Raw genomic sequence first — 22,960 nt, 5'->3', positions numbered from 1 at the left:
AGAATATTAAAAAACATGACAAAGTGGCTGCTAAAAAACACCATTTCTTATTTGTTTCGAAATTCTAAAATAATTCTTGATTTTGAACATTTTTATCAAAATCGTTAAAATAGTTTTTTAATGTTGACAATAATAATTTTTGTATAAAGATTAATATGATAACAAGTAGTAGTATTTAAAAGGATTGATATGATAGTGTCCTCGTGAGCTTAGCTCAATTGGTAAGGACGATGCATATAATATATGTAAGGTTCGGGATTCGAATCCCGAACATCACAAAAAAAAAATATTATTGATATGATAGTAATTCAGTTACTAAGTATAATGAGGGACTAGTATGATGGTATTAATGGAATATTTTAATGCGAAAGACTATTTTGACTAACGAAGTGCTAGAATTTTGATACAATTAGAAACTATTGTGACTACTCATTACACATTTAAAAACGAAAATGAGTATTACCCCTATATCAAATTTTAAAATAGTGTTTGATCGTGAATTATGTTAGTTAAAATATAATAGACTATTTTGACTAACGAAGTACACAGTCATAGACTATTTTAGAATTTTGATACATGGACTATTGTTGCTACTTGTTACACATTTAGTGATCAAAATGACTATTTACCCTTGTATAATGCTTACGAGTTGATTCACGAGTTAATCTCATTCTGATATCGACTATGAATAAATAAAATATTAGATATTTAAAATATAAGACATGTATATCTAGTATTTTATGGCTCTCCATAGAGATGTTGTGTCTCAGCTCTTGTGGAGCCATATTGACCCGTTATTCTCAATGTTCTCTTCGTACTTTTTAATAAATGGTATCAGAGTCTAGTTCAGTTTTATGAGGGAACGGAAGTTGTGCCACATCAGATGGTGATATTAAATCGAAATACTTAAGCGCCCAAATTTTAGTCAAATTCTAAATTCTAAACTTTATTACATTAATAAATCCTCAATTTTGAGGGTCTCCAAAGTGTTTAAGGACTCAAATTTCTACATCTACCAAAATTTTAAAGGCCTTAAGTAAAAAAAAAAAAAACAAGAAGGATTAATACCTCTTTTTGCATCTGTAATAGTAGCGAATTCTGATTTTAGTCCATATAAAAAAAAGATTTAGATTTTGTCCTTGTAATTACAGATTCTACTGACGTGATGAAAGGAGTGACCAAAGGTGGAACAATATGAAATTACATGGACAAAATCTAAATCTTTTTTTTACAGGGACTAAAACCAAAATTCACTAATATTACAGGGACGAAAAGAAGTATTTACCCAAAAAAGAAAAATAATTAAAGGCTCAAATTTCAGTTTAAACTTATTTCGGCGTCCAAAATTTTGAAAATTTCTACAAATATCAGTTTTGAAGATTAAAGAAAGACATTCAAAGTGTTTAAGATGACCCAAATTTATATAAGAAAGGAAAAAACATTAGATATACAAGAGAGGTGAGATTTTATTTTAACAAGAAGAGAGGTGAGTTGTTAGGTTTTATGTTGTAAGAGTATAACACCGTCAACAATATCCAAGTTTGGTGAATCTGAACTTTTACTGATGCTAAGAGTTTCACATTTAATGAGATAAAGCATATAGATAACTTTATAAATGGGACCGTGCAAGTCATCGCCATATTAATCAGATTTATAAGGATGTGCTAAACTAAATATAAAAAGTCTAATATGGTATTAGAACTATCTCTTAAGGGTCGTCCACAATTTATATTCACGTACCAAATCTAAGTCATGAGCACAACAAGAGATTTGTGTTAAAAGCCGCTCATTGGGTGAAATGTGACATGAATATGTGTTTTATGTGGGAGAAATCATCACCTTACTAGCCATTTTGTAAAGATTGAATTAGATCCAAAATCAGACGACGTAGTTAAAATCCATCTAAAACTCATTGAATCGCCTGCTATTAGATTACTATTATCGGCTCACTCATATCACACTTTAAACATTTTGTCTTTAGCTGATCGAGTAAGAATGTAATATTGAATAAGATAATGTTTGAAGTTAGCTTTGTAAGTGGGAACATTTCTCATCTTACAATCTCATTGAGTAAGGTTTGAACCAATCTCAATCCGAAATTCTAATAACTAGTAATAAGTTTTTTTTTTTTTATCCAATAATAACTAGTAATAAGTAAGACAAGTAAAAATAAATTAAACAACCATGTTGAAACATAAAATAAAATAAAGATAGGACCACACTCTTACAGCTATAGCACCGAAAAAATAACTCTTGCAACTTACATACCATACTGTAAAACTAACAAAAAAAATAATAAGTTATTTTAGCAACACAGAAGAAATGGTGTACGTTTTATTTTCTTTCTCTTTTGTACAAAATGGTGTACGCTTTTATTTAATGAAATTGATCTTCAAAATAATACAACTCACATGAAAATCGTTAGTAAAATGTGTTGAATTTCGTCGGGAAAAAAAGTGCAATAGATTTTTTTTATTTTTTAGGGAAAAGTGCAATAGATATTTATAATCATCTTGTTTCTCTGCGTGGCAATTATTCTCGTTTAATAGATGTTTTTTTTTTTTTTTTAACAAATAATAGATGTTTGTTTGAGACTGAATTTTGAAGTGTAGTTGGAGGGATCAAATTAATTAAGCTGGAAAAACGTGGTCCCCTAATGGCCTTGCAGTCATACTTTATGATATTTAAATGTGCACTTGATCTTGATTCTTGACCAAAAACTATAAAGGAGGCCTTTGTTACTTTTATTTGTTTTCTATATATATAGAAGAATATAGATACTTTTATTTGATTTTTTTATGTTGAACAACCTATCATCGACTTGCAATATTAATCTCTCGAATCGAACTGATCTTAATATATGGAAAAGTTTGTTTTTTACAATTATATTACGAAGCTTTTTGTCAAGATATTTCACACTTTTATTTGATTTTGAATATAGTCCTTGGTTATTGTTGAGAAGAAAGAAATAAATAGTGTAACTTCAAACCAAATACATATGTTGAGTAAAAAAACTGAATATGAATGCATATTTTTCTTTGAAAAAATTATGATGAAAGCATGATGCCTCAGGATAGAGAAAACCTTAGACTCAAGAGCAATTCTTACCTAAACACAAATCTAAATAAAAATATTTGGACACATAAACATAAATGGAGAGAATTGAAAGAAAAATAAATTAATCACATCATTTTTACTTTTATCTTTAAATTTTTCTTATTTATGTATGTGTGTCTAAGTCATTTTTATTTATATTTGTGACTATGTCAGACTTTCTCTATACTCAAAATCACTTATAATTATATTTACACTATGCTCCCTCCAAATATGCTACTCCCTCCGTTTCAAAATGAGTGTCGTTTTAACCAAAAAAATTGTTTCAAAATGAATGTCACTTTCAATTTCCAATGCAATAATAATTTTTTCTTTTAAATTGTACCCTTCAATTAATGATGGGACTTGTTAACGAGTGCCCCTGGAGCACTCTTTGAGGATTCCAAATGAAGAAATTAATTTATAAAAAAGTCAAATACTTCGATTTCTGATGCATTGATTACACACATTTTCATGATAAGTTATCATTTAATGGTCTTAACCAATGCCCTCGAGGCACTAGTTAACATTTCCCTTAATAATATGTTACACTACTTCCAAAGGATTATTTTTTTCTTTAATGAAAAACAAATCAATAGTTGATTAGGATAATTTGATAAAATTATTATGACATTTGACTACTTTATTCCATTCCTTAGTATATTATTATTTTTTTCTTCTAATAATAGTTTTCATATTGCTATTACGAAATAATAGTTTTCATATTGCTCTTACAAAAGAATGAAAAACAAACCAAGAGTAAAATCATTTAAGTAAATATCTATGTTTATCTTTCTTTTTATATTATTTATAGAGGAGAGTTAAGGACATTCTTTTGTTAGGTGAAATTTATGTTTTTTCACATTTAATTACTATCATTTTACAATATTACTAAAATATTAATTATTTTTTCTAGGGTTGATGGTACTTTACCGCCTGTAATATAGGTCATTTTTGGTTTTCTCCCTGTAAAATATTTTTTTTTAAAAAAAATTATAAGGGGATAAATCAAAAAAAATATTTTACAGGGGAAAACCAAAAATGACTTATATTACAGAGGGGTAAAGCACCATTAACCCTTTTTTCTATTATGTCACTTGTTTTAAATTTATTGTGCTCTTAATAAAAAAGATTTTAAATTTATTGTTAATTCCCCCGCTTTCTTTTCCATTATCTACGTACGGTTCACCTACCAAAAATACTTGTTAAATTAAAGTAATAAATTGATGTTTCCTTTGCTTTCTTTTCCATTGTGTTGAAGTGTGTGTGAAGGCAACTCGACATGTAGAAACATTAACAGGCACATGGCCTAAAGTTTTGATTGTAGTCCCTCGTATTTATTTGGATTAAATATTCATCCTCAAATACATCACTCTCTCTCCAACCATAATATTTAAACTTTTTTGATGTGATTGATATTCTAAAAATTGAGGAGGAGGCACTTCCTAGTATTTCTGTTGGAGAAATTCTTGCACAACCAGTGCAGATTGTTGCTTTTGTTCTAGTTGAGAAACAAGTGGGGGATCGACAGAGGAACAAACTTTCTAATATGTTTATGATTGGTCTCTGAAATGATGCATTCATAAATTTAGATTATATTCAAGATTCTCCATCTTAGAGTGGTATGATTTCTCCTTATGTCATTGTTTCTGATCTGCTCTTAAATCTCAACGCTGCTTATAATTTGGAGATTTTGAAGAAGTGTGCTTGGAAGGGAAATAATGTTTCCAAGCATAGGGTTTACATTGACGAGGAAGAGAGCGGCAACTATTAAATAATTGAATAATTGTTCTATTGCTAGAGAAAGGCCTTTTATAGAGGTGGTAGTAAGGCTAAGAAAATGTTTATGCAGAAGGGAGTTAAGCTACCATAATAACCGCTATAGGGGATAGGTCGACAGATGCCCAAATTATTTGTAGAACGTCTACTTTAGGCATGGCAATGGGACGGGGGTGGGGACGAGTTTTACCTCCCCCGTCCACATACCATACTCCCATATACTTATCTGTTGCCTTACCATACCTAACGGGGATGAGGAATCGAATCTCATCACCATCCCCGTCGGGTTTGGTACCTCCATCCCCATCCTCCGCAATGGATATTTTATTTAATAAAAATAAAAGTATTTTTCAGCCCCGAGCGCAATGTTGTAATGCATTATCCAACAAAGAGATGACGACGATCAATGACTATGGCGATGGAGAAAAAGAGAGACTGAGAGTGTGAGATATGGAAGGAGTAAAGAGAGAACTATGAGAAGTGATTGTCATCTAAAAGAACGAGAGTCTCGTTGTGTGAATGAAATTATTTAGGGTTTGAGTTTTTATTTATATAAAATGGGTAATAAATAGATTTTCTACATTCGGGACGGGTTTGAGTATGAGTTTTGTGTGGGTATCTATATCTCTGTTACACATCTCGTATCCGTGTTTTTGAAATCGGGGAAAATCCAAAATCGTAAACCCGGTCAAAACAGAGTCAAACTGAGTTTGGTTCTGGCAGGTACCCGCTGGTATGAGTTTTGTTGTCATGCCTGATCTACTTTGTTTTGCTTAGTTTCTTGCTCATTTTATCTTGTTTTGTTTATTTTATTATAGTGGAACTCATTAGCCACTTGAGTTCAATCAATTGGTTAAGGATGGATATGCTAAAATATAAGATATTATATTATATATATATATATATATATATATATATATATATATATATATATATATATATATAAGGGATCAGATTACATCTACAAAGTTACACCACCGGTTATACTCATTTGATAACATTCTACTAGATTGTCATACCCTAAATTTTGACCAAGGATCCCACGGACGCGCGTCATTTGACTCTAACCGATCTCATGATCCAGTGAAAATTTCGGCAGGGAGGTATTTTAAAATACCTCATTTTTATTCTGAATCGGACCCTTTTCTCTCCCATTATTTTCTTTTTTATTTCATTGTCTAATTTCCATTTTTTAATTTTAATTTTAAAGCCAGTTATTTCTTTTTAATATTTCATGAATGTTTATTTTCCAATTTTTGTCCAATAAAATTAATAAGTCCGAAAATTTCAAGGGTCCATTTTTTGCTTTTTCTTTTTTTTTTTTTTTCCGTACGCCTCATGTTCAGCCAATTTCATAGGGTCAATTTTTTTGTTGCCAAATCCGGGAACGCGGTAGTAACTTCTGCCAGTTATTTCCTTGTTCAATCCAACCCTAATACTATAAAAGCAGACCTGCAAAACACAGAAAGGGGGGGAAAAAAAACTTCACGGCCGCAAGCAAAAAAAACCCAGCCGCAATTCACAACACAAAACACAGTTTCAACAACCAATAATATCATCAAACCCAGCCGCAATTCACCACACAAAAACAGCAACAAATCCGCATCAAACCATCACCAAAACCACACCGTTTTCGAGCAAGAAACAGAACCGGTCCGTGAAAGGATAGGGAGGAATCACGAACGTGAAACCAGATCGAAGAGAAGAAGAAGAAGTTGAAGCCATAGCCGATTCAAATCAGATCTTCAGGTAAAGTGAGGTAGTGTTTTGTTTTCGTTGTTTGTTTGCAGATCTAGACTTGTATGATGTTGTTTTTGAAAATCTGAGTTCGGATTTGAAACAAGAATTAAAAAGGAGGTTTAAAAACGTAAACAATTTTTGAATCGGCGGAGTTTCACACTCCGGCGCGGTGGTGCCACCACCGGCCACCGCGCCGGAAAACTCATGAAAAAGAAGAAGAAAAGAGAGAGGACGGAGAGGAAAAGAATGAAGAGAGAGAAGGGTTTGAAAAAATGGAAAAAAATGGGTTCTACACCCTATTTATATCAACTCGAACCGGGCGGGTCTAACCGACCCGCCCACGACCCGTTTTGGTTAAGCCCAATTATTCTTTTTAATTTCACTACAATTTTATTAATTACACCTCTGTTTTCACTTTCTGCACCTATTTGCTAAAAAAAATTATCTAAAAAACTTACAAAAATATTGTGTTTGTTTTAATTTTTATTTATTGTTTTTATTTTATAATTGCCATTTTTTATTTAGAGTCATCTCATGCATATTTTAATTTCTTGTCATTTTATTGTCATTAATTTTCTTTAGTGTGTATAATTAGGAAATTGATGTAATTTATTTTGCGCATTTTTTTATTTTTTTTATTCCTTATTATATTTTTCTTGAGACCATAGAATGTATCTAGGAGGGTATGTAATAGTGTAGTAACACACGCACCGACACTATGCCGCTTTATTTACCGCTTATTTTATTTTTGCTCCGTTACGTTAGTTTTTAAGGTTAGTTTAAACAAAAATTATTTTCCCAAAAAAATCAAATATGCAAAACTCCAAAAATATTTTCTTAATAAACCTTGGTTTGTAACCCAAGTGTTTTTTTCCTTTTATTTTCTTAATCAAATGCTTAATTGAATTAACATTCATAATAGACTTGATTTCTTGTAATTAAAATTTGACCAACCTCACCTTATTTTCTCTCATGCCTTGAGGCCTCTTATCCCTTCTTAAAACCTTTTTTTTCAAAATTGTTAAAATCAACCTAACCCACCAAAAAGAAACTTTTTAGGTGAACTACATTGGTTTTGATCCCTTTTCTTTAAGGGTATGTAGGCATAGGATTTTTATCCTTCCAAATCAAATAAAAATAACCAAAAACATACTTCTTCTTCCTCCATTCTTTCACTTAGATTTTTAGGTATTAATTTTCAAATAAGCAAATCAATTTAGCACAAGATAAATTAGGTAAGAGGTTCCTACGGAATACCGTAGATGCTTAGGGTGCTAGCACCTTCCCTTCGCATAACCAACCCCCGAATCCAAAGTCTCGATGAGGGTTTTTACTCATTTTTTCCCTTCCCACGAATAAAAATCGAGAGTTCAAAGATCGACGATTCAAATCAATTAATGGTTTGATATCCGAAAATCACGAGCACAGAAATGGCGACTCCACTGGGGACTTAAATTCTACGCGGGTTAAACCCACCTTATTTTTATTTTATTTTGTGTTGTACTATTTGTTTATGCTTTGTGCATATTTGCTTGCATACCTTGTTACGTGAGTGGTGAGATAAGTCCTACACCCGGGCTTGAGTGAAGCATAAGATAGGACGGAGTACGATCATAGTGCCATACCAGGAGCGGTCCTGCGATATGTGTACACGTGATGTAACTCCACTCAACATAGGTCTTTCAAAAGTAATAATATGTCGTCATGGGCAGTCGTGATTGGCGTTATTATTGAAGTCCGCTAAACGTTGAGGACCTTTAGATCACCCTTAACCCATCTTGGCTTTTTTTTTAGGACGTAGTGCGGTGGCTAAACCAAGAGCAGTCTTGACTTTGGTCGACACGCGATACTACACTCAAACTAGACTTACTTATGGATGTTATTGGACTAGGAGCGGTCCTATACACCGATATGTTCATAAGGGAAGTTGTAATTTGGGAACTTGGTAGAACCCGTGATACAGGTACAATTTGAAACCATAGTCCTTACCAAATGGCGTTGTCACCTTTTGACTCCAACATTGTGGACTTAACCTCATTATGTATTCTATGTACTTCAGCATAAGCATGCATCCATGCATTCATTCATAAATGTATTTTTTTTTTTCATCCATTAAATTGTCGAAGGACTTAGACAAGCATTTTTTGTAAATATTGTAGATGGATTCTAAGACGAGGAGTATTAAGAAGTACACTTTCAAGAAACCGGATTTGACAAGGCTAAGGGAGTTAGCATCTCATGTGACTAATCCAAGAGATTTTCGAGAACGTCATGGGAGATTACTTGACCTCCTCAAAGTGAAGGTCGAAGATGGAATTTTAGAGACTTTGGTGCAGTTTTACGACCCAATTTGTCACTGCTTCACGTTTCCCGACTACCAGTTGGTCCCCACTCTTGAAGAATATTCCTTTTGGGTCGGCTTACCGGTATCCGAGGGAGGACCTTTCAACGGCCTTGAACCCAGCCCCAAAAATGCAACTATTGCAGAAGCCCTTCACCTCAAACCTTCTGACTTGGTTCATCCTCACTTCACCATTAAAAACAACCTCCAAGGCTTAACCGCCAAATTCCTCTACCAAAAAGCCTCCAACTTTGTGAAAGCCAAAAAGACCAATGCCTTTGAATCTATTTTCACCTTACTCATATATGGCCTTTTCTTGTTTCCCAACATGGACAATTTTGTCGACCTCAACGCAATTAAGATTTTTCTAGCCAAGAATCCAGTTCCCACTTTACTTGCAAACACTTACCATTCTATTCACTACAGAAATATCCAAGAGGGTGGACTGGTCGTTTGTTGTGCACCCTTGTTATACAGATGGTATGCTTCACATTTACCTAAGTCTGTCTTCTCCAAAGAGAACACCGGGAAAGCTTCTTGGTCTGAGAGGATCATGCCTCTCACTCCAGCTGACATTGTGTGGGTTCATGCGGGTACTAACACCGAAGGAATTATTGGTAGTTGTGGAGAGTTTGAAAATGTGCCCCTTATCGGTACGTGTGGAGGAATTACTTACAACCCCACTCTTGCTATGCGTCAGTACGGATACCCTATGAAGGGGAGACCTGACAGTCTTTCTCTGTCCAACGAGTTTTATCTTAACAAAAATGATCATGCAAGTTTGAGGATGCGGTTTGTGCAAGCTTGGCACTCTATTCGTAAGTTTGATGGAATCCAATTGGGAAGGAAACAGAGCTTCGCACATGAATCGTATACACAGTGGGTGATCGATAGAGCTACAACTTTTGGTATGCCTTATACCTTGCCAAGATTCTTATCTTCGACTGTTCCAGAAATACCTTTACCTCTACTCCCACAAACCAAGGAAGAGTACCAGGAGCGTTTAGCCGAAGCGGAACGTGAGATACATAGGTGGAAAAGAGAGTATCAGAAGAAGGATCATGATTATGAGACTGTAATGGGCCTGCTGGAGCAAGAAGCCTATGATAGCCGACAGAAAGACGAGATAATCGCCAAGCTGAATGAAAGAATCAAGGAGAAAGATGCCGCCCTTGATCGAATTCCCGGGCGAAAGAAGAAGCGTATGGATCTCTTTGATGGTCCACATTCTGATTTTGAGGATTAGTCCGCTTCAGAAGCTTGAGAGTCTCTCAGTTTGTGTTTCACGTCATTTTCTTAGTTTTCATTTATGTATTTTGGAGTCTATCCCTTGACTCAGTTTGTTAAAAGGGAATTATTTTTGTTTTACTTTAAAAGTTTATCCCTTGGCTTTGTTGTTAGAAAGGGAATTATCTTGTAATCAACTTTGTTTTTTTAATTTTAATGAATTGTTTAGGTTGATATGTTTACAAAATTGCTTCTATAGGTCCTTCGATAAAAATTGCATATTCTGGCATATAGCATATCATGCATCATATTGCATTCATAAAAAGTGTCAAAGCCAAGTCTCATATTTTCCTCATTTCTGCCTCAGGAGAAAAGCAAAGGTGGCCCGACGTATTCAGTACAAACCTACCCGTGTTCATCATACTCGAGCATACCTCAAGAGGAAAATGGCAGATGCTGAACAAACGAACAGTGACCTTAGGGAAGAGGTTAGTAGCCTCAAGGAAGGTATGGAAAAAATAACTGCAATGATGATGGACATGATGGCCGCACAGGCACGAGCCTCTCAAGCAAAAGTCGTTCAGACTGTTCAGGGAGATGTTGAAGTCTCTCAGCCTGCTGGTTCTACTGCAACTATTGGTACTACACAGCCCTTGGTGAATCAGTTTTCCTCTGGTGATATGACAAATATGTATAGTTCAGGGTTTCGTCTTGCTGGCTCTCTTGGTTCTTCTATTCCTCCTCAGTATCATATGCCGCCAGGCTATCCGTGGGGCATGCCACTCGCAAATAATGAAGGTGTTCGTCATAATGCACCAGAAATGCAGTTTCCTTTTGGACATCAACAAACACCGTTTTATCAGTCCGGCCAGCCTTTTCCTCAGGCCACTATGACCTATGCTGGACCCTTTGTTCATGCTGCTCATCAAGAAGAAGAACAGGTTTATCACTCCAATAGTGTGGCTGGTGATGATAGGGTGGGAAACTTGGAAGAAAGGTTTGAGGCGGTGCACAAAGAGTTAAAGACTATCCGCGGTAAAGAAATGTTCAGTCAGAATGTGAATGATCTCTGCTTGGTTCCAGATGTGGTGATACCTCATAAGTTTAAAATGCCGATCTTTGAAAAATACACAGGGGATACTTGCCCTGAGATGCACTTAGTCACATATGTCAGGAAGATGGTTGCTCACAAGAATAATGAGCCTCTGCTTATTCACTGTTTCCAGGACAGTTTGACTGGTCCCGCACACACATGGTATATGAATTTGAAGGGCATCACAACCTTTGAGGAATTGGCCAATGCTTTCATCCAACAGTACAAGTATAACTCTTATCTGGCACCTAACCGGAAAGAACTGCAATCTATGACTCAGGGTGATAAGGAATCTTTCAAGGAATACGCTCAACGCTTCATTCAAAAGTCTGCTCAAATCCGTCCGCCTCTGGATGAAAGAGAAGTGTCCGATCTATTCTATGAGACTCTGAGCCCTTTCTACTCAGAGAAGATGCTTGGTTGTGCTTCACAGAAGTTTACCGATATGGTAGATATGGGTGTGCGCATTGAAGATTGGGTCCGTAAGGGACGTGTAAGTAGAGATGGTGCTTCTTCAGCTGGTTCATCTAATGGTAATAGGAAGTTCGGAAATGGGTACTCAAAGAAGAACGCTCAAGAGGTTGGCATGGTGGCCCATGGCGGATCCCAGCCTATATACCCTAGCTACCCCTTTGTTGCTAACATTCCACCACCTACCCCAGCTCCACAAAATCCAAACTATCAACTACAAAGGCCTCAAACACCCCATCCATATTATCCACCACTATATCAACCACAACCTTATCAACCCCAACCGTTTTATCAACAACCATACTATCCCCCACCACCTCAACAGCAACAGCCTCGCCCTCGAGCTCAACAACAACATACTCGCCCTCAAAGAAACCAATTTCCCCCTATCCCCATGACATATGAAGCCTTGTTACCTTCCTTGCTTGCCCGAGGTCTTGTTCAGACCCTACCACCTCCTCGTGTGCAGAACCCTTTACCCCCTTGGTACCGTGCTGATCGAAATTGTGCCTTCCATCAAGGGGCACCAGGACACGACATTGAACACTGTTACCCCCTTAAAGAGGCAGTTCAAAAGTTGATTCACAGCAAAGATTTATCCTTCACTGACCCGAACCCTGCTGCTCCAGACCATCCTCTGCCACCCCATGGGCCTACTGTTAACATGGTTGAAGATTATCAAGAAGGGGGTCTTGTCACTCGCTCTCAGGATATCAAAACTCCGTTGGTTCCGTTACATATGAAGATGTGTGAGGCAGCTATGTTTAGCCACAATCATAATATTTGTGAGGTATGTTCTGTGGATCCCCGCGGTTGCGCGCAGGTTCAAGATGATGTGCAAGGGCTAATGGATCGGGGAGAGCTGGTAGTCACAAGGGAGGACAAGAGTGTCTGTGTTGTAATCCCTGTGTTCAAAGATAGTGCGAAACCAATTGATGGTGTTACTCCAGTGTTCAAGGACAATTCCAAGCCAGCTGTCACTCCTCTTGTGATTTGTGTGCCGAGACCCAAGCCGTTTTTCTCTCCAAACGCCATGCCGTATAACTATGAACCTACAAGCATAGAGAATGGTAGAGAGATATCCTGGAGTCCCTCAACTTCTGTGAGTAACATTGCAGAGAATAGTCAAATTCTGAGAAGTGGACGCATCCTTCCGGCTGTTGTGCAAGCAAAGAAGAAAGCTCCGGTGTTAGAGTCAGTGCCAATACCAGATCCTAGCAAGGGTAAGAGTGTGGTTCAACCCGGTGAAACTGATAATGATGAGATTTTGAAGCTGATCAAGAAAAGTGATTATAAGATAGTGGATCAGTTATTGCAGACTCCATCAAAGATTTCTATCATGTCACTATTGACAAGCTCTGATGCTCATAGGGATGCATTGATGAAGGTGTTGAATCAAGCCTACGTAGACCATGATGTGACTTTGGGTCAATTTGGGAGCATTGTTGGAAATGTGACGGCATGCAACAATCTGAGTTTCAGCGATGAAGACCTCCCAGTGGAGGGGAAGAACCATAATATGGCCTTGCATATCTCTGTTATGTGCAAAACAGATTCTTTGTCCAATGTCTTGATAGACACCGGTTCTTCTCTCAATGTGATGGCGAAGACTACCTTTGATAAATTGACATTTTCAGATGGATTTATTAGACCTAGTTGTGTATCAGTAAGGGCATTTGATGGATCCAGGAAGTCGGTATGGGGAGAAGTAGATTTACCTATCACTGTTGGGCCCCAAGAGTTTAAAGTTACATTCCAGATAATGGATATTCAAGCTTCCTACAGCTGTTTACTTGGTAGACCATGGATTCACGAAGCCGGGGCAGTAACATCCACCCTTCATCAAAAGTTAAAGTTTGTGAGTCGTGGAAAACTTGTTACAGTAAGTGGGGAATCAGCTCTTTTGGTTAGCCATTTGTCGTCTTTTTCCTTCATTGGTGGTGAAAGTTCGGATGGAACGTCATTCCAAGGGCTTTCGGTCGAAAGCGGTACTACAAGAGGTGAAACATGCATGGCATCTCTAAAGGATGCTCAGAGAGTAATTCAAGAAGGAAAAGCGGAAGGTTGGGGGAAGCTAGTACAGTTGCCCGAGAACAAGCGCAAAGAAGGTCTGGGTTTCTCTGGCAATAAGCAAGTGATGTTCGACCCAACTAGGGGTACTTTTCACAGTGCTGGATTCATTAATGCGCCGCCTGAGACTAATGCAATCTTGGAAGATCAATCAGGAGAAGTGGCACCTGACTTTGTGACTCCGGGTGGAAACTGCTGCAATTGGATTGCTGTTGACATCCCTTCTGTGATACCTCTTTCTAAGTAATGTGTTTGTCTTTTTGTTGCTTTTCTTTAAGAAAACTCCTTTCGTCCTACCCCAGACGAAAGTGAAATCTTGTAGGGTTTGTTTTTACTTTGAGTTTGTTTTCAGTATTGATGAAAATTGTCGTTTCTGTCACGACTGTTATTTTATTTTAGTACTTTTTCTGGAAAAATGGTAATACAAAAAAAAACCAAAAAACATGTTCTCTTTTTCTTTTAAAAAAAAAAAAAAAAATATATATATATACATCAATTTCAAAGGTCTGCATTCACTCTTTACTAAAAATCAATCATGAATCATATGCAGACTGAACATACATGAGCCCGTTGAACATGATGACATTATGCTACCTCCCAACTTTGAGTTCCCAGTTTACGAAGCTTGGATAGAAGAGGATGAAGAGATTCCCGATGAGCTCCGATGGATGTTAGAGCAAGAAAGAAAAGCCATTCAGCCTCACAAGGAAGAAATAGAGTTAATCAACCTGGGCACTGAGGATGATAAAAAAGAAATTAAGATTGGAGCGTCGTTAGAGGCGTCTGTCAAGAAAAAGATAATTGAGCTTCTCAGAGAGTATGATGATATATTTGCATGGTCCTACAAAGACATGCCGGGGTTAGACCATGATGTTGTGGAACACCGTTTGCCTTTGAAGCCCGAGTGTCCTCCAGTCAAGCAGAAGTTAAGAAGATCTCATCCAGATATGGCTCTCAAGATCAAAGAGGAAGTGCGAAAGCAAATTGATGCAGGTTTCTTGATTACCTCCGAATATCCTCAATGGTTGGCCAACATAGTGCCCGTTCCAAAGAAAGATGGTAAGGTCAGAATGTGTGTTGACTATCGGGATTTGAACAAAGCTAGTCCGAAGGATGATTTCCCTTTACCTCACATTGATGTATTGGTTGATAGTACTGCTAGATGCAAGGTATTCTCCTTCATGGATGGGTTCTCCGGGTATAACCAGATCAAGATGGCTCCAGAGGATAGAGAAAAGACATCGTTCATCACGCCTTGGGGCGCTTTCTGCTACTTAGTAATGCCGTTTGGGTTGATAAATGCTGGTGCCACTTACCAGAGAGGCATGACTAAAATATTCCACGATATGATACATAAAGAGATCGAAGTGTATGTGGATGATATGATTGTCAAATCGGGTACTGAAGAAGAACATGTTGAGTATTTGTTGAAGATGTTCCAACGGTTGAGAAAGTACAAACTCCGTTTGAATCCTAATAAGTGTACCTTCGGTGTTAGATCCGGCAAGCTCTTGGGTTTTATTGTCAGCCAGAAGGGTATCGAAGTGGATCCCGACAAAGTCAAAGCTATCAGGGAAATGCCTGCTCCAAAGACAGAGAAACAAGTTAGAGGGTTTCTAGGAAGACTGAACTACATCTCCAGATTCATCTCTCATATGACGGCCACATGTGGGCCGATATTCAAGTTACTCCGTAAAGATCAAGGGATTGTTTGGACGGAAGAGTGCCAGAAAGCTTTTGACAGCATCAAAGGGTATTTGTTAGAACCTCCGATTCTTGTTCCTCCGGTCGAAGGGAGGCCTTTGATCATGTATTTGACTGTGTTAGAAGATTCTATGGGTTGTGTGTTGGGTCAACAAGACGAGACTGGAAAGAAAGAGCACGCCATTTACTACTTGAGTAAGAAGTTTACCGATTGTGAGTCCCGATATTCTATGCTTGAGAAAACCTGTTGCGCTTTGGCATGGGCTGCTAAGCGTCTTCGTCATTATATGGTTAATCACACTACTTGGTTGATATCCAAAATGGATCCGATCAAGTACATTTTTGAGAAGCCGGCTTTAACAGGAAGAATTGCTCGTTGGCAGATGTTATTGTCCGAGTATGATATTGTCTACCGCACTCAGAAAGCCATCAAGGGTAGTATTCTTGCTGACCATTTAGCTCATCAACCAATTGAAGATTATCAGCCTATCAAGTTTGATTTTCCAGATGAAGAGATCATGTATTTAAAGATGAAAGATTGTGACGAACCATTGTTTGGTGAAGGTCCTGATCCAGACTCCAAGTGGGGTTTGATATTTGATGGGGCTGTTAATGTGTATGGTAATGGAATAGGGGCAGTTATCCTTACTCCAAAGGGTACTCATATTCCTTTCACTGCAAGACTCCGGTTTGATTGTACGAACAACATTGCAGAATATGAAGCTTGCATCATGGGTATTGAAGAAGCCATTGACTTGAGGATTAAAAATATTGACATATATGGAGATTCTGCTCTTGTGATTAACCAGATCAAAGGAAAATGGGAGACTCACCATGATGGTTTGGTACCTTACAGAGACTATGCAAGACGTCTGTTGACTTTCTTCAACAAGGTGGAACTGCACCACATTCCTCGGGATGAGAATCAAATGGCAGATGCCCTAGCTACTTTATCTTCAATGATCAAAGTGAATCATGGCAACGATGTGCCGCTGATCAGTGTCAAATTCCTTGATAGGCCTGCTTATGTGTTTGCAGCCGAAGCAGTTTTCGATGATAAGCCGTGGTTTCATGATATTAAAGTGTTTCTTCAAACTCAAGAGTACCCTCCTGGGGCATCCCGTAAAGATAAGAGAACTTTAAGAAGATTGTCTGGTAACTTCTTTCTAAGTGGAGATGTTTTGTACAAAAGGAACTTTGATTCAGTTTTGCTCAGATGTGTGGACCGACGAGAAGCCGATTTGTTAATGCATGAGATACATGAAGGATCATTTGGGACCCATTCTAGTGGATATTCAATGGCTAAGAAAGCATTGAGAGCAGGCTACTACTGGATAACGATGCATGCTGACTGCCATCACTATGCTAAGAAATGTCACAAGTGCCAGATTTATGCGGACAAGATTCATGTGCCGCCGTCTATGCTCAATGTTATCTCATCTCCGTGGCCGTTCTCTATGTGGGGCATTGATATGATTGGTCGGATCGAACCAAGAGCTTCCAATGGACATCGTTTCATACTAGTGGCCATTGACTACTTCACCAAGTGGGTTGAAGCGGCGTCTTACGCCAATGTGACCAAGCAAGTGGTGGTCCGGTTTATCAAGAACAATATCATATGTCGCTATGGCGTCCCTAACAAGATTATCACGGATAATGGTACGAATCTGAACAATAAAATGATGAAAGAATTGTGCGATGATTTCAAGATTGAGCATCATAACTCTTCTCCTTATAGACCCCAGATGAATGGTGCGGTCGAAGCTGCAAACAAGAATATCAAGAAGATTGTGCAGAAGATGGTGGTCACCTATAAGGACTGGCACGAAATGTTACCCTATGCTCTATATGGTTACCGTACTTCAGTGCGTACTTCAACAGGGGCAACCCCTTTTTCCTTGGTGTATGGTACAGAAGCGATACTTCCCGTAGAAGTTGAAATCCCGTCTTTGAGAGTCTTGATGGAAGCTGAGTTGTCAGAGGCTGAATGGTGTCAGAATAGGTACGATCAGTTGAATCTGATTGAGGAGAAGCGCATGGCTGCTTTGTGTCATGGACAACTATATCAGACCAAGATGAAACAAGCATTTGATAAGAAGGTTCGTCCCCGTGAATTTAAAGAAGGAGACTTAGTGGTCAAGAGTATCAAGTCTTTTCAACCAGACCCCAGGGGCAAGTGGACACCTAATTATGAAGGTCCCTATGTAGTGAAGAGAGCTTTCTCTGGTGGTGCTTTAATTCTTACAACCATGGATGGAGAGGATTTACCTCGCCCTGTGAATTCTGATGCAGTCAAGAAATACTTTGTCTAAAAAAGAACAGCTCGGTAGGTCGAAAACCCGAAAGGGCGGCCTAAACCAAAAATGAGCGTCTCGGTGGACTGAAAACCCGAAAGGGCGGTCCAGGCAAAAATTAGAGACAAAAAAAAAAAAACAAAAAAAAACAAAAAAAATTATCCTGATAGATTGAAAACCCGCAAGGGCGATCTATGCAAAAATTAAGGATTATGACAAGTAACTACATCAGATGAAGCATCACTCACTTGGGGCACCTCAGCCGTCAAAAGATCCTCGATATTGAAGCAATCGTAATAGTGGAATTCAAAGTTGGTAGGAAGTATGATGGTTATTATGTTCAGTGTACCTTCCCCATATTAATTACCATTTTCCAAACTTTTGTGATCTGTGGTGCCATACCTTTGGTTGGTTACCATTTCTTTTAAATCAATTTGAGCCTGTGCCTTTTATTTGAAGTTCCTATTTATTCTATGTGCAAGTTCTCTTCCATTTTTACTGTTAATACTTGAGGTAAAAACTTTGAAAATTCCTTTTAAAAATCTTTATGTTTTCTTTTGGAAAAAACAAAATTGACAAACATTTTATTTTTAATTCATGTATCGTAGAAGCATGTGTCAATGTTCGATTCAAAAGCACGGGCGTGGTCATTGCAAAAAAAAAAAAAAAAAAAAAAAAAAAAAAAAAAAAAAAAAAAAAAAAAGAAGGAAAAACTCGCTAAGTTGAAAACCCGAAAGGGCAGCTTAGGTAAAAGAGAGCGTCCCGGTGGATTGAAAACCCGAAAGGGCGATCCAGGCAAAAGTTAGGGATTTCAAAGTATACCAAAGAAAACGCAATGACCATTTGAAGCATGAATTTGCGAAAGTACTCCAGTCCAATCCAAAAATGGCGACTTTGGCTAATGGTCTGACCATTGGTTCATTTCCCCATCAGTGTTTTGCTTAAAGGGTTGTGCCCTGATGAAGATTACCGAGCTGTTTGTACCATGATACCGGGCCATTGCCGTTCTGGACCTGCCCAATCATCTCTCAATAATCTTGTCGTTGTATTGTCATATGTGTCTCATACATATTCATTCATTCATGCATAGATAGCACGCATACAAATATCATTCATGCATGGTTGCATTATTATCAGGTATCTTATTTCAGTGTATCCCGTAAAAAGTGTCATCCCCAATGTGTTTGATTCAAGGTTGTCGCCAATTAAAGGGGCAGGTCCCTTCCAATAGTCTTTGTCTCGATATATATTTCAGTTCCCTAGTACCTTATGTAAGCTATCCTCGTACTGGTAGCAGTTGTCTTTTATCATGTTGGTCGTTATCCGAGTTGAGGTAACTGACGGTATTTCCTTTTCGTAAGTTAGTCGTTATCCGAGTAGAGGTAACTGACGGTATTTCCTTTTCGTAAGTTGGTCGTTATCCGAGTCGAGGTAACTGACGGTATTTCTTTTTTGTATGTTGGTCGTTATCCGAGTTGAGGTAACTGACGGTACTTCTTTTTCGTAAGTTGGTCGTTACCCGAGTTGAGGTAACTGACGGTATTTCTTTTTCGTAAGTTGGTCGTTACCCGTGTTGAGGTAACTGACGGTATTTCTTTTTCGTAAGTTGGTCGTTACCCGTGTTGAGGTAACTGACGGTATTTCTTTTTCGTAAGTTGGTCGTTACCCGTGTTGAGGTAACTGACGGTATTTCTTTTTCGTAAGTTGGTCGTTATCCGAGTTGAGGTAACTGACGGTATTTCCTTTTCGTAAGTTGGTCGTTATCCGAGTTGAGATAATAGACAGTATCTCTTTCCGCATGTTGGTCTTTACCGCAGTAATGGTAGTAGACAGTATTTAATTTCATACGTTCGGCTAAGCAGTGTTTCCTCCCCAGTAATACCTATCGGTATGTCCCCCGGTCAGTATCGGTTCAGTACCCTTGCATTCGTAAGTGCATCGTAAGCATTCATATTATTAGTCATGAGCATGACGTTCTTAGTATTTCAATTGGTCAAAATTAGCGTATCTAATATTTAAGTCTCTTCGACCCATGGATTTCAAAGTTGATATCTGTAAATCCCTCTGACGAAGAAACTAAAATAGGGGCATCTGTCATACCCTAAATTTTGACCAAGGATCCCACGGACGCGCGTCATTTGACTCTAACCGATCTCATGATCCAGTGAAAATTTCGGCAGGGAGGTATTTTAAAATACCTCATTTTTATTCTGAATCGGACCCTTTTCTCTCCCATTATTTTCTTTTTTATTTCATTGTCTAATTTCCATTTTTTAATTTTAATTTTAAAGCCAGTTATTTCTTTTTAATATTTCATGAATGTTTATTTTCCAATTTTTGTCCAATAAAATTAATAAGTCCGAAAATTTCAAGGGTCCATTTTTTGCTTTTTCTTTTTTTTTTTTTTTCCGTACGCCTCATGTTCAGCCAATTTCATAGGGTCAATTTTTTTGTTGCCAAATCCGGGAACGCGGTAGTAACTTCTGCCAGTTATTTCCTTGTTCAATCCAACCCTAATACTATAAAAGCAGACCTGCAAAACACAGAAAGGGGGGGAAAAAAAACTTCACGGCCGCAAGCAAAAAAAACCCAGCCGCAATTCACAACACAAAACACAGTTTCAACAACCAATAATATCATCAAACCCAGCCGCAATTCACCACACAAAAACAGCAACAAATCCGCATCAAACCATCACCAAAACCACACCGTTTTCGAGCAAGAAACAGAACCGGTCCGTGAAAGGATAGGGAGGAATCACGAACGTGAAACCAGATCGAAGAGAAGAAGAAGAAGTTGAAGCCATAGCCGATTCAAATCAGATCTTCAGGTAAAGTGAGGTAGTGTTTTGTTTTCGTTGTTTGTTTGCAGATCTAGACTTGTATGATGTTGTTTTTGAAAATCTGAGTTCGGATTTGAAACAAGAATTAAAAAGGAGGTTTAAAAACGTAAACAATTTTTGAATCGGCGGAGTTTCACACTCCGGCGCGGTGGTGCCACCACCGGCCACCGCGCCGGAAAACTCATGAAAAAGAAGAAGAAAAGAGAGAGGACGGAGAGGAAAAGAATGAAGAGAGAGAAGGGTTTGAAAAAATGGAAAAAAATGGGTTCTACACCCTATTTATATCAACTCGAACCGGGCGGGTCTAACCGACCCGCCCACGACCCGTTTTGGTTAAGCCCAATTATTCTTTTTAATTTCACTACAATTTTATTAATTACACCTCTGTTTTCACTTTCTGCACCTATTTGCTAAAAAAAATTATCTAAAAAACTTACAAAAATATTGTGTTTGTTTTAATTTTTATTTATTGTTTTTATTTTATAATTGCCATTTTTTATTTAGAGTCATCTCATGCATATTTTAATTTCTTGTCATTTTATTGTCATTAATTTTCTTTAGTGTGTATAATTAGGAAATTGATGTAATTTATTTTGCGCATTTTTTTATTTTTTTTATTCCTTATTATATTTTTCTTGAGACCATAGAATGTATCTAGGAGGGTATGTAATAGTGTAGTAACACACGCACCGACACTATGCCGCTTTATTTACCGCTTATTTTATTTTTGCTCCGTTACGTTAGTTTTTAAGGTTAGTTTAAACAAAAATTATTTTCCCAAAAAAATCAAATATGCAAAACTCCAAAAATATTTTCTTAATAAACCTTGGTTTGTAACCCAAGTGTTTTTTTCCTTTTATTTTCTTAATCAAATGCTTAATTGAATTAACATTCATAATAGACTTGATTTCTTGTAATTAAAATTTGACCAACCTCACCTTATTTTCTCTCATGCCTTGAGGCCTCTTATCCCTTCTTAAAACCTTTTTTTTCAAAATTGTTAAAATCAACCTAACCCACCAAAAAGAAACTTTTTAGGTGAACTACATTGGTTTTGATCCCTTTTCTTTAAGGGTATGTAGGCATAGGATTTTTATCCTTCCAAATCAAATAAAAATAACCAAAAACATACTTCTTCTTCCTCCATTCTTTCACTTAGATTTTTAGGTATTAATTTTCAAATAAGCAAATCAATTTAGCACAAGATAAATTAGGTAAGAGGTTCCTACGGAATACCGTAGATGCTTAGGGTGCTAGCACCTTCCCTTCGCATAACCAACCCCCGAATCCAAAGTCTCGATGAGGGTTTTTACTCATTTTTTCCCTTCCCACGAATAAAAATCGAGAGTTCAAAGATCGACGATTCAAATCAATTAATGGTTTGATATCCGAAAATCACGAGCACATAGATAAATATTTTTCAAAATGAATCGTTGGATTGGAAGTTATTATCATATTCATCAGTTAATTTTGAATAATATTTATCCAACAAAATGTTATTGAATGTGTCAAAATTGTTAGATTAAACGTCGTGATATGAATTCGAATATGAGATCCTCCACTTGTATATGTGAGTTTTTTTATGATTATTGGCACACTATCCATCTAAAAAAACTATTGGCAGTTTATAATTACAAATATGTTAAATGTGGGTAAATTTCACAAATTGTTGTTATAACTTGCTAATTTACACTCAGTCAAAAGTTAATGTGTCCCATAACTTAAACTCGGATGGTAAAAATGCTGCATAGATATTTGATATGTTGGAGTGTAAATCTGAATCTATAATGCATTTCTTCTCTGCATGTAGTGTGTGTATATTTTATCGATATACTCTTTAAAGCAAAAAGAGTACGAACGAGTATAAATTAACAAGTCACGTCTTAAGGTATATTTAACAATTTTTAGGTATAACTTATTTAGCGACACGAAAAATTGAGTGGATATAGCCTAACAACTCCATATATATACGATTTACTAACTTGCACCTAATAAATTTTTAGTTTATCTAAACTAGCAAGCCCCACCTAATTGTGTGTTTAACAAATTTATAATTATATTTTACCCACGAAAATTTCATCAGTGTTCTAACATAAAGGTCTATATGAAAAATTTGATCCATAACATATTTATTGCAATTTAACTTGGAACCATGGGATAAGTTTTTTGCAAATATTGTGCATCACTTTTGTGATGAACTTTGATTTTAGTATTTTGCTGAAATTATTGTGGATCAGGGATGAAGCTAGAAGGGGACGACCCTTAAGTCAGACGAGGTTACGTAGCATATGAACTTAGTTAATGAC

At 37.0% G+C, this 22,960-nt stretch overlaps 1 protein-coding gene across 1 annotated transcript; it reads left to right on the top strand.

Annotated features, from left to right (window-relative positions):
• Positions 1-10,626: 10,626 nt before the first annotated feature.
• LOC120578409 (uncharacterized) lies at positions 10,627-17,815 on the top strand (the record flags this gene model as incomplete). The annotated part of the gene is made up of 4 exons (XM_039831107.1): positions 10,627-14,057; positions 14,365-15,234; positions 15,313-16,240; positions 16,328-17,815. Coding segments are annotated over exons 1-4 (6,717 nt in total), but the record flags the coding sequence as incomplete, so codon positions are not given.
• Positions 17,816-22,960: the final 5,145 nt, after the last annotated feature.

The sequence above is a fragment of the Medicago truncatula genome, chromosome 2 (genome assembly GCF_003473485.1).
Source record: "Medicago truncatula cultivar Jemalong A17 chromosome 2, MtrunA17r5.0-ANR, whole genome shotgun sequence".
In the NCBI taxonomy this organism is placed as follows: Eukaryota; Viridiplantae; Streptophyta; class Magnoliopsida; order Fabales; family Fabaceae; genus Medicago; species Medicago truncatula.
The sequence above is the reverse complement of the archived record's forward strand: the minus strand, read 5'-3'. Positions and strand labels throughout refer to the sequence as shown.